At 43.6% G+C, this 12,689-nt stretch overlaps 1 protein-coding gene across 1 annotated transcript in view; it reads left to right on the top strand.

Moving 5' to 3' along the window:
- Nucleotides 1–12,689, top strand: part of LOC139541897 (laminin subunit alpha-5-like) — a 211,983-nt gene that overhangs the window by 100,281 nt on the left and 99,013 nt on the right. Inside the window, exons 7-18 of the mRNA XM_071346780.1 lie at nucleotides 119–234; nucleotides 4,537–4,655; nucleotides 4,998–5,088; nucleotides 5,907–6,041; nucleotides 6,527–6,589; nucleotides 7,076–7,216; nucleotides 7,891–8,028; nucleotides 9,250–9,384; nucleotides 10,761–10,895; nucleotides 11,814–11,951; nucleotides 12,170–12,222; nucleotides 12,338–12,437. Coding sequence (XP_071202881.1) covers nucleotides 119–234; nucleotides 4,537–4,655; nucleotides 4,998–5,088; nucleotides 5,907–6,041; nucleotides 6,527–6,589; nucleotides 7,076–7,216; nucleotides 7,891–8,028; nucleotides 9,250–9,384; nucleotides 10,761–10,895; nucleotides 11,814–11,951; nucleotides 12,170–12,222; nucleotides 12,338–12,437 — 1,364 coding nt within the window. The remainder of the gene's footprint in view (nucleotides 1–118; nucleotides 235–4,536; nucleotides 4,656–4,997; nucleotides 5,089–5,906; nucleotides 6,042–6,526; nucleotides 6,590–7,075; nucleotides 7,217–7,890; nucleotides 8,029–9,249; nucleotides 9,385–10,760; nucleotides 10,896–11,813; nucleotides 11,952–12,169; nucleotides 12,223–12,337; nucleotides 12,438–12,689) is intronic.

The raw sequence follows: 12,689 nt of genomic DNA, 5'->3' as shown, positions 1-12,689 counted from the left end.
GTTGATCTCCTGGTTGTTGATCTCCTGTTTGTTGATCTCCTCGTTGTTGATATCCTGTTTGTTGATCTGATAGATACTCATGTGTGTGTCTTCGTTCTCTCCCTCCCTCTCTGTAAAGGCTTCAGTGTGACTGCCAACACAACACTTGTGGAACGTCATGTGACCAGTGTTGCCCCGGATTCAACCAGATTCCATGGAAACCAGCGACCACTTACCAGGCTAACGAGTGTGAACGTGAGTTTCCCTCCCTCCCTCCCCCCACCACCCCTACCCCCTCGTCAACATCCAACCCCCTCTGAAAAAGTTGGAAGCCGTTTCCAGAAGTCCTTCCCTGGTATTAGCCAAGGAATGTAGTACCTGTTAGGTATTAGTTTATCACTGTCATTCTTACGGAAGCAGAACAGCCTCAGGGGTTGTTTTGTTGGTCTTTGGATACAGACACACACCTATCCTGTCCATCGTAAACATAATACCTCTGTCAGGGAATGACTAGAGGCAGAAAAACTCTTATACAACAGCCAATCGTATTGTTTCAATACACAGTCTGATGAAAGCAGCATGTCCCACTAGATCCGAGTCCCACTAGATCTGAGTCCCACTAGATCTGAGTCCCACTAGATCTGAGTCCCACTAGATCTGAGTCCCACTAGATCTGAGTCCCACTTGATCTGACATCAGTGTGGATAAGTCTCTCCCTCTCTCTCTCTCTCTCTCTCTCTCTCTCTCTCTCTCTCTCTCTCTCTCTCTCTCTCTCTCTCTCTCTCTCTCTCTCTCTCTCTCTCTCTCTCTCTCTCTCTCTCTCTGTCTCTCTCTCTCTCTCTCTCTCTCTCTCTCTCTCTCTCTCTCTCTCTCTCTCTCTCTGTCTCTGTCTCTGTCTCTGTCTCTCTCTCTGTCTCTCTCTCTCTGTCTCTCTCTCTCTGTCTCTCTCTCTCTCTCTCTCTCTCTCTCTCTCTCTCACTCACTCTCTCTCTCTCTCTCTCTCTCTCTCTCTCTCTCTCTCTCTCTCTCTCTGTGTTGTGGATAAAGGTGTATGACTAAAGCTATTGCCACCTCTCTGTCGCTGAAGGCTGATAAGAACTGACAGCCCTCACAACTTTTCTCAGACTCAGTAAAAATAGCTTTATCTAAGATCTGGATTGGGTCAAATGGAGCTGCCAAGACAAGCAGTGGTGTGTTTCTGTGTTTGGTTATTGGAAGGTTGGGATGTCTGATATCCGCCTCTCTCTCTTTCCCCTTAATCTAATCTCATCCTAATGGTTCCTGAAATAGTTTTTTTCTTCTATTCTCTCTCCTCCGCAAAAAAAACAACAGTTTATATGGTCTGGTTTAGTTAAATCCAGTTTATATGGTCTGGTTTAGTTAAATCCAGTTTATATGGTCTGGTTTAGTTCAATTCAGTTTATATGGTCTGGTTTAGTTCAATCCAGTTTATATGGTCTGGTTTAGTTCAATTCAGTTTATATGGTCTGGTTTAGTTCAATCCAGTTTATATGGTCCGGTTTAGTTCAATCCAGTTTATATGGTCTGGTATAGTTCAATCCAGTTTATATGGTCCGGTTTAGTTCAATCCAGTTTATATGGTCTGGTATAGTTCAATCCAGTTTATATGGTCTGGTATAGTTCAATCTAGTTTATATGGTCTGGTATAGTTCAATCTAGTTGATATAGTCTGGTATAGTTCAAGCCAGTTTATATGGTCTGGTATGGTCTGGTTTAGTTCAAGCCAGTTTATATGGTCTGGTATAGTTCAATCCAGTTTATATGGTCTGGTATGGTCTGGTTTAGTTCCATCCAGTTTATATGGTCTGGTATAGTTCAATCCAGTTTCTATGGTCTGGTATAGTTCAATCTAGTTTATATGGTCTGGTATGGTCTGGTTTAGTTCAAGCCAGTTTATATGGTCTGGTATGGTCTGGTTTAGTTAAATCCAGTTTCTGTGGTCTGGTATAGTTCAATCCAGTTTGTATAGTCTGGTATGGTCTGGTTTAGTTCAATCCAGTTTATATGGTCTGGTATAGTTCAATCCAGTTTATATGGTCCGGTTTAGTTCAATCCAGTTTATATGGTCTGGTATAGTTCAATCCAGTTTATATGGTCTGGTATAGTTCAATCCAGTTTATATGGTCTGGTATGGTCTGGTTTAGTTCAATCCAGTTTCTATGGTCTGGTATAGTTCATTCCAGTTGATATGGTCTGGTATGGTCTGGTTTAGTTCAATCCAGTTTATATGGTCTGGTTTAGTTCATTCCAGTTGATATGGTCTGGTATGGTCTGGTTTAGTTCAATCCAGTTTATATGGTCTGGTTTAGTTCAATCCAGTATATATGGTCTGGTTTAGTTCAATCCAGTTTATATGGTCCGCTATAGTTCATTCCAGTTGATATGGTACGCTATAGTTCAATCCAGTTGATATGGTCTGGTATAGTTCATTCCAGTTGATATGGTCTGGTATGTTCTGGTTTATTTCCAGCTCTGACTGTTAGCAGAACAGCAGTGAGGAAAGCCAGAAGGATGTAGATACAGAGTGTATTTCTCCTTCATCTTAGTATTTGGGCCGTTCTACGTCAACCCCTCGGTCCACTAGGATGGAGGCAAGAACATCAAAAGGCCCCGAGAACCAGGGTCGAGGTCAATGCCATTTAAATTCAGTCCATTCAGGAAGTTAACTGATGGGATCAATTTAATTACTTCCTGGATTGATTGAAATGAAATGGAATTGACCCCAAACCCTGCTGAGAACATTAACATTTCTCTGTCTTGTTTCTCTGTGGAGGTACTGAGAAACTGTGGAGGCACTGAGAAACTGTGGAGGTACTGAGAAACTGTGGAGGTACTGAGAAACTGTGGAGGTACTGAGAAACAGTGGAGGCACTGAGAAACTGTGGAGGCACTGAGAAACTGTGGAGGCACTGAGAAACTGTGGAGGCACTGAGAAACTGTGGAGGTACTGAGAAACTGTGGAGGCACTGAGAAACTGTGGAGGCACTGAGAAACTGTGGAGGCACTGAGAAACAGTGGAGGCACTGAGAAACAGTGGAGGTACTGAGAAACTTGAGCTGTAATTTTTTTAAAGGCTTGTCCCTCCTCTTCTCCTTTGAAGAGTGTGTTGAAGAGAAAAGGCTTTGACAAGACATGTCATTAATTAGTTCTAGCTGCTGTGGAAATGATAGTTTTGGTTGGGATGAGACGAGACCTTCTTCTATATTATTTATTTGTTTATCTCCATATGTTCTACTATGTCTCTCATCTTCTATAGTGTGGGCTAAACACCTGTCAGACCAGACGGCTACCTCAGGCTTTAAAACACATAACACGTCTATAGATATTTGAGAGATATCTCTTTAGGTCTAGGACAAAGGATATCTGCCAGAGATATCTCTTTAGGTCTAGGACAAAGGATGTCTGCCAGAGATATTTATTTAGGTCTAGGACAAAGGATATCTGCCAGAGATATTTATTTAGGTCTAGGACAAAGGATATCTGCCAGAGATATCTCTTTAGGTCTAGGACAAAAGATGTCTGCCAGAGATATCTCTTTAGGTCTAGGACAAAGGATGTCTGCCAGAGATATCTCTTTAGGTCTAGGACAAAGGATATCTGCCAGAGATATCTCTTTAGGTCTAGGACAAAGGATGTCTTACGGTGACCTGATCCTAGAGTAACCAAAACATTGATGTTTTCCTTGTAATGTTTGTCAGTGTTTCTTGCCTGTTTGTTTCACTGTAGTTTAGACATAGTTCTGATTTAGTAGTTCTGATAATTCTTCATTGATCTTGATCAATCTCAAATTTTTAAAGTTAATTATTGATCTTGATCAATCTCTCATTTTATAAGTTATTTATTGATCTTGATCAATCTCTCATTTTATAAGTTATTTATTGATCTTGATCAATCTCTAATTTTATAAGTTATTTATTGATCTTGATCAATCTCTCATTTTATAAGTTATTTATTGATCTTGATCAATCTCTCATTTTATAAGTTATTTATTGATCTTGACCAATCTCTCATTTTATAAGTTATTTATTGATCTTGACCAATCTCTCATTTTATAAGTTATTTATTGATCTTGATCAATCTCTAATTTTATAAGTTATTTATTGATCTTGATCAATCTCTAATTTTATAAGTTATTTATTGATCTTGATCAATCTCTAATTTTATAAGTTATTTATTGATCTTGATCAATCTCTAATTTTATAAGTTATTTATTGATCTTGATCAATCTCTCATTTTATAAGTTATTTATTGATCTTGATCAATCTCTCATTTTATAAGTTATTTATTGATCTTGATCAATCTCTCATTTTATAAGTTATTTATTGATCTTGATCAATCTCTCATTTTATAAGTTATTTATTGATCTTGACCAATCTCTCATTTTATAAGTTATTTATTGATCTTGACCAATCTCTCATTTTATAAGTTATTTATTGATCTTGACCAATCTCTAATTGTAATAAATCATTGATTTATCTTGTAGGATTCTAGTGTACTAACAGATGTCTGAATCTTTTCTGTTCCTATGTCTTTCAGCGTGTAACTGTAACCGCCATTCGTCTGTCTGTTACTACGACCCCGAGGTCAACCAGAGGAGAGCTAGCGTCAACATCCAGGGACAGTACAGGGGCGGTGGAGTCTGCATGGAGTGTCAGGTATTACCACTGGCCTTTATAAACACCCACTCCTTATAGTAGGAGATGATTACAGAAGCTAAAAGACATGGCGTATAAAAGTGAAATTACATTTGTTTAATCGATCGATATATTAATTCATTAATCAATCAACTTTTATTTTTTTATACCCTCCCTATTCCATTACACCAGTTTAATTTCACCTGCACTGTCCTACGTTGCCGTACTGAGTGTTGTCATGTGTTGTGTGTCATTGATTCATTGTATTCCTGTGTTGTGTGTTATTGACTCATTGTAATCCTGTGTTGTTGACTCATCTACCTTGTTTCCTGTGACTCATTCTTCCTTGTTTCCCTCTCCTAGCATCACACCGCTGGTGTCAACTGTGAGCGCTGTGTCCTCACCTACTACAGATCACCTGACCATCCTCTGGACTCCCCATTGGCCTGCTCCCGTGAGTGACAGTTTATATTCAGACAAAAATACATATTGATTGGTCTATTTGAAAGATCATATTTTATTTTTCCCTTGTGGCATTGTAGCTGAATTGTTACATCTTCCTGATAGTTATATTTGTCACATGACAGCAGAATGATATAGGTCATTGTCTTCCTCCTCCTCCTCCTCCTCCTCCTCCTCCTTCTTCTCCTCCTCCTTCTTCTCCTCATCCTCCTTATCCTCCTCCTCCTTCTCCTCCTCCTTCTTCTCCTCCTCCTCATCTTCCTCCTCCTCCTTCTCCTTCTCCTCCTTCTCCTTCTCCTCCTCCTCCTTCTCCTCCTCCTCTTCCTTCTCCTCCTCCTCTTCCTTCTCCTCCTTCTCCTTCTCCTCCTCCTCCTTCTCCTTCTCCTCCTCCTCCTCCTCCTCCTCCTCTCCCTTCTCCTCTTCCTCTTCCTTCTCCTCCTTCTCCTTCTCCTTCTCCTCCTCCATCCTCTTACTTCTCCTCCTCCTCCTCCTTCTCCTCCTCCTTCTCCTCCTCCTCTTACTTCTCCTCCTCCTTTTCCTTCTCCTCCTCCTCTTCCTCCTCATCTTCCTTCTCCTCTTCCTTCTCCTCCTCCTTCACCATCCTCCTTCTCCTCTTTCTCCTCCTCCTCCTCCTCCTCCTCCTCCTCCTCCTCCTCCTCCTCCTCTTCCTTCTCCTCCTTCTCCTTCTCCTTCTACTCCTCCTCCTCCTTCTCCTCCTCCTCTTCCTCTTCCTTCTCCTTCTCCTTCTCCTTCTCCTTCTCCTTCTCCTCCTCCTCCTCCTCCTCCTCCTCCTCCTCCTCCTCTCTGCAGCCTGTGTGTGCCAGTCAGAGTTCACCGATGGTACCTGTGAGGATCTGACGGGTCGTTGTTACTGTAAACCCAACTACACCGGAGAGAACTGTGACTCCTGTGCTGAGGGATACATTAACTTCCCAGACTGCTACCGTAAGTACTGTAGTTGAGAGCATCATTTTTTTTAAAGCTCTCTGAAGTTACCGTAAGTATCTACAACAGGCATCATTTTTATGGTCCTCAAGGGTCTTTAGGTACAGAGTTGTAGGGACATAAACTGGACATAGCCTCTACGGTCCCGTGTGGCTCAGTTGGTAGAGCATGGTGCTTGCAACGCCAGGGTTGTGGGTTCATTCCCCACGGGGGGACCAGGATGAATATGTATGAACTTTCCAATTTGTAAGTCGCTCTGGATAAGAGCGTCTGCTAAATGACTTAAATGTAAATGTAAGGACAGTTTTCCAGAACGGACACAGAAATCATCCACAATGAGATAATGTCTATTGAAATAGTTTTTTAGTTCAGGACTAGGCTTAATCTATGTCCGGGAAACAGATCCTACAACTTTCCAGTAGCCCAGGATCGATAAGAACTCTCTCTCTCTCTGCTCTAACTTGTTTAATGTGTGTTTCTGTCAGCCGTAGCAACCTACCTCAACAACAACACCAACAGAGAGGTTAAACCTGCCGGAGAAATCATCAGTAAGGCCTTTTAAATATGTTTTCTTTGTCATTTATTTGAAACAGGAATACATTCTGCAGACAGGATGTCATTATTCCATTAATGGAATGGGATTATTATCATTTATTTATTTTTATTTAACCTTTTATTTAATTAAGCAAGTAAGTTGAGAACAAATTCTTATTTACAAATGACGGCCTAGGAACAGTGGGTTAACTGCCTTGTTCAGGGGCAGAACGACAGATTTTTACCTTGTCAGCTCGGGGGGATTCGATCTTGCAACCTTTCGGTTTCTAGTCCAATGCTCGAACCACTAGGCTACCTGCCGCAGAACAAAACAATGTCAAGTCTAACCTGGCTACAGTATGTGATATAAATTCTTGTCTCTTATCTCTGTATCTGTTGTGTGTGTATGTGTGTGTGTCTGTGCGCTCGCGCGTGTCGACTGAGTTCAATGTTCAATGTTCAACGTCTAACCCTGACTATCTCCGTGTGTCTCTGTGTAGACTGTGAGTGCAGTGCTGCAGGTACGGAGGGAAACTCCTGCCGTACAGATCTGCGTACCCGTGCCTGTATCTGTAAACCCGGTTTCACTGGGGACCACTGTGACAGCTGTGCACCAGGGCACTACGGACTCAACTGCCAGAGTAAGTCAAGTCATATGTCTACTAGTCATACCAGACAGACAGCTTCACCGTCGAGAGCATCTTGACTGACTGCGTACGGTCCAGTACATCACCGAGGCCTAGCTTCCTGCCATCCACGACCTCTATACCAGGCGGTGATATTGTCGAGAGCATCTTGACTGAGTTAGGCTTGTTTTACAGTTTTCTCTGGGTAGTTAGGGTTGATTTACAGTTGCACACACACACACACACACACATCACCCACCCCTCACACACACACAACACCCACCTCTCTCACTCACTCACTCACTCACTCACCCCCTCACTCACTCACTCACTCACTCACTCACTCACTCACTCACACACACCCACAACCTCCACCCCTCACACACACACACACACACACACACACACACAACCCCCACCCCACCCCTCACACACATACACCACCACTACCCCTCACACACACACAGATTACCCCCCCACTCCCATATGCACTCACAAACACACACTTGTTCATTGTGTGTAATCCCTATGTTTGTGTAATCCCAGTGTGTGTGTGTGTGTGTGTGTGTGTGTGTGTGTGTGTGTGTGTGTGTGTGTGTGTGTGTGTGTGTGTGTGTGTGTGTGTGTGTGTGTGTGTGTGTGTGTGTGTGTGTGTGTGTGTGTGTGTGTGTGTGTGTGTCCTCTCCCAGCCTGTCAGTGCTCTGGTCCGGGATGCCAGGATGGTAGGTGTGACCTTCTGACGGGGCAGTGCCTGTGTCGCCAAGGCTTTCAGGGTTATTCATGTGACCAGTGTACCCCAGGCTACTTCAACTACCCCCTCTGCCAACGTGAGTATACACACACACACACACACACACATCACTACCCCCTCTGCCAACGTGAGTCTACACACACACACACACACACATCACTACCCCCTCTACCAACGTGAGTATACACACACACTCACACACACACACATCACTACCCCCTCTGCCAACGTGAGTATACACACACACACACACACACACACACACATCACTACCCCCTCTGCCAACGTGAGTATACACACACACACACACACACACATCACTACCCCCTCTGCCAACGTGAGTATACACACACACACACACACACACACACACATCACTACCCCCTCTGCCAACGTGAGTCTCAGCCAACACATTGTGACCACTGTGCCAACGTCATTGTCTGTCTGCCAAAGGCTACTGGCTACAAAAAACACTGTTTGAAGGCTGAGGACAGGACCACAGACGTTACAGATTCCATAATACTGTCTGTCTCTCTCCAGACAACTGACACAGGGCCACAGACGTTACAGATTCCATAATACTGTCTGTCTCTCTCCAGACAACTGACACAGGACCACAGACGTTACAGATTCCATAATACTGTCTGTCTCTCTCCAGACAACTGACACAGGGCCACAGACGTTACAGATTCCATAATACTGTCTGTCTCTCTCCAGACAACTGACACAGGACCACAGACGTTACAGATTCCATAATACTGTCTGTCTCTCTCCAGACAACTGACACAGGGCCACAGACGTTACAGATTCCATAATACTGTCTGTCTCTCTCCAGACAACTGACACAGGACCACAGACGTTACAGATTCCATAATACTGTCTGTCTCTCTCCAGACAACTGACACAGGGCCACAGACGTTACAGATTCCATAATACTGTCTGTCTCTCTCCAGACAACTGACACAGGGCCACAGACGTTACAGATTCCATAATAATGTCTGTCTCTCTCCAGACAACTGACACAGGACCACAGACGTTACAGATTCCATAATACTGTCTGTCTCTCTCCAGACAACTGACACAGGGCCACAGACGTTACAGATTCCATAATACTGTCTGTCTCTCTCCAGACAACTGACACAGGACCACAGACGTTACAGCTCCATAATACTGTCTGTCTCTCTCCAGACAACTGACACAGGACCACAGACGTTACAGCTCCATAATACTGTCTGTCTCTCTCTCTCTCTCTCCCTCCCCCTCTCTCCCTCTCCCTGCCCCTCTCTTCCTCCATCAGTTTGTGGCTGTAGCAGCGTGGGAACTCTCCCAGAGGGCTGTGATGTGTCTGGACGGTGTGTGTGTCGTCCGGAGTTCCAGGGGCCGCGATGTGAGCAGTGTAGATCAGGCTTCCACTCCTACCCCAACTGCCAAGGTACTGACCGCTGACACACCCCACGCTCATAAACTACACACCCCAACTACACACACCACAACTACACACCCCACGCTCATCAACTACACACACCGCATCTACACACACCCCAACTACACACCCCAACTACACACACCACGCTCATCAACTACACACCACAACTACACACACCAAAACTACACAGACCGCATCTACACACACCAAAACTACACACACCAAAACTACACACACCAAAACTACACACACCAAAACTACACACACCGCATCTACACACAACACGCTCATAAACTACACACCCCAACTACACACCCCACGCTCATAAACTACACTCACCGCATCTACACACACCAAAACTACACACACCACGTTCATAAACTACACACACCATGCTCATAAACTACACTCACCGCATCTACACACACCAAAACTACACACACCACGTTCATAAACTACACACCCCAACTACACACACTGCATCTACACACTCCATGCTCATAAACTACACTCACCGCATCTACACACACCAAAACTACACACACCACGTTCATAAACTACACACACCGCATCTACACACACCAAAACTACACACCATGCTCATCAACTACACACCCCAACTACACACACCGCATCTACACACCCCACGCTCATAAACTACACACATCGCATCTACACACACCTCAACTACACACACCACGCTCATAAACTACACACACCGCATCTACACACACCAAAACTACACACACCATGCTCATCAACTACACACCCCAACTACACACACCACAACTACACACACCACAACTACACACACCGCATCTACACACACCACGCTCATAAACTACACACACCGCATCTACACACACCTCAACTACACACACCACGCTCACCAACTACACACACCACAACTACACACACCGACCATCACAACAAAACACACTACGACTACACACCAGACACTACAACTACACACCAGACACTACAACTACACACCAGACACTACAACTACACACCAGACACTACAACTACACACCAGACACCACAACAAAACACACTACGACTACACACCAGACACTACAACTACACACCAGACAGCACAATAAAACACACCTCAACTACACACAGCACAACTACACACACCACAACTACACACACCAGACAGCACAATAAAACACACCTCACATTAAACATTTTGTGGAGGTGCCAAACTCTCTACCCAAACCGTTTGGTGGTGATGTTTTGAGACTACATTGCAGTCGGAGACAAATCATCCTGTAACTTAAATACTGTAACTTAATCCTAAATAACTCCTAATTATTTGTAGATTTGTTAAATTGATGCTTTCGTGATCTCATGATGTTGTTAACTTCCTCTTTACCCAGTGTGCACCTGTGATCCTCGTACCTCCCTGGACTCTAGCTGCAGTGTGTCAGGCCACTGCCACTGCAGACCCAACTACAGTGGCGCCGCCTGTGACCAGTGTGCTCCCGGTTTCTACGGCTTCCCCAGCTGCACACGTACGTTGGCAGAGTTCAGACGACATCTCAAAGGCTGATTGGTTTGATTCAATATGTAAAACGCAGTCCACTTATTTCCAAATATGTTAATAAGGCTGTTTCTATCCAATAGATGAACTTTGATTCTTAGCCTCGTGTGTTGTGTTATATTTACTATACCGTCTTATCCGAATGACACACCTGTAGACGAGATTGAGGCGGCAGGTAGCCTAGTGGTTAGAGCGTTGGACCAGTAACCGAAAGATTTCTAAATCAAATCCCCCGGAGCTGACAAGGTAAAAATCTGTCTTTCTGCCCCTGAACAAGGCAGTTAACACACTGTTCCCTGGTAGGCCGTCATTGTAGATAAGAATTAGTTCATAAATGATTTGCCTCGTTAAATAAAGGTTACATTTTTAAAAAGTATTTTAAGAATATTCTGAAAGTAGCTAACTGCTAACTGGCTATCTCGGTCCACATCTACTATGCTAATGTGTTCATATCTCTCTCCTGTCTCCACATCTACTATGCTAATGTGTTCATATCTCTCTCCTGTCTCCACATCTACTATGCTAATGTGTTCATATCTCTCTCCTGTCTCCACATCTACTATGCTAATGTGTTCATATCTCTCTCCTGTCTCCACATCTACTATGCTAATGTGTTCATATCTCTCTCCTGTCTCCACATCTACTATGCTAATGTGTTCATATCTCTCTCCTGTCTCCACATCTACAATGCTAATGTGTTCATATCTCTCTCCTGTCTCCACATCTACAATGCTAATGTGTTCATATCTCTCTCCTGTCTCCACATCTACTATGCTAATGTGTTCATATCTCTCTCCTGTCTCCACATCTACAATGCTAATGTGTTCATATCTCTCTCCTGTCTCCACATCTACAATGCTAATGTGTTCATATCTCTCTCCTCCCTCAGCTTGTCAGTGCTCAGCTGAGGGCTCCAGGTTCAGTAGCTGTGACCAGGTGAGCGGTCAGTGTACCTGTCTACCCAACGTCGTGGGACAGAGGTGTGACACCTGCAGCTCTGGAACCTATGGATTCCCCAGGTGTCAAGGTAAGACTTTAGAGTCCATCTTGATCTCAATCTTTCAACTTGAATCTTTCATCTCGATCTCAAGTTCAACTTGAATCTTTCATCTCGATCTCAAGTTCAAGTTTCAACTTTATTGTCCCAGAGAGAGATCACACGTAGAAGAGATAAAAACACACCCTATCCATCTATATGGTTTGATTGAATAAACAACACAATGTGTTACTTCCTCCCCTGAACAGCTGGCACATGCAACCCAGCCGGCTCGATGCAGAACGAGGTCCTGCCAGCTGTCGTAAGTAGCTCACATCTACGGTTCGGGATCTAATAAAATATGTTTTTTAAGGAAATGTAACATGTATTCTGTACTATATTCATTGTTCAGCACATCTCTACACATCTTTTAACAGGGTTCCTGTGAGTGTCTTCCTTATGTGGAGGGTGTGGCCTGTGACAGGTGTAAACCTCTGTTCTGGAACCTGTCACCTGACACCGTCTACAGATGTTCCAGTAAGAGACATCTTTACACTTCCTGTTTTATCAAAAAGGAGACATCTGTACTCTTCCTGTTTTATCAAAAAGGAGACATCTTTACACTTCCTGTTTTATCAAAAAGGAGACATCTGTACTCTTCCTGTTTTATCAAAAAGGAGACATCTTTACTCTTCCTGTTTTATCAAAAAGGAGACATCTGTACTCTTCCTGTTTTATCAAAAAGGAGACATCTTTACACTTCCTGTTTTATCAAAAAGGAGACATCTT

The sequence above is a fragment of the Salvelinus alpinus genome, chromosome 17, assembly GCF_045679555.1.
Source record: "Salvelinus alpinus chromosome 17, SLU_Salpinus.1, whole genome shotgun sequence".
Classification (NCBI taxonomy): Eukaryota; Metazoa; Chordata; class Actinopteri; order Salmoniformes; family Salmonidae; genus Salvelinus; species Salvelinus alpinus.
The sequence above is the reverse complement of the archived record's forward strand: the minus strand, read 5'-3'. Positions and strand labels throughout refer to the sequence as shown.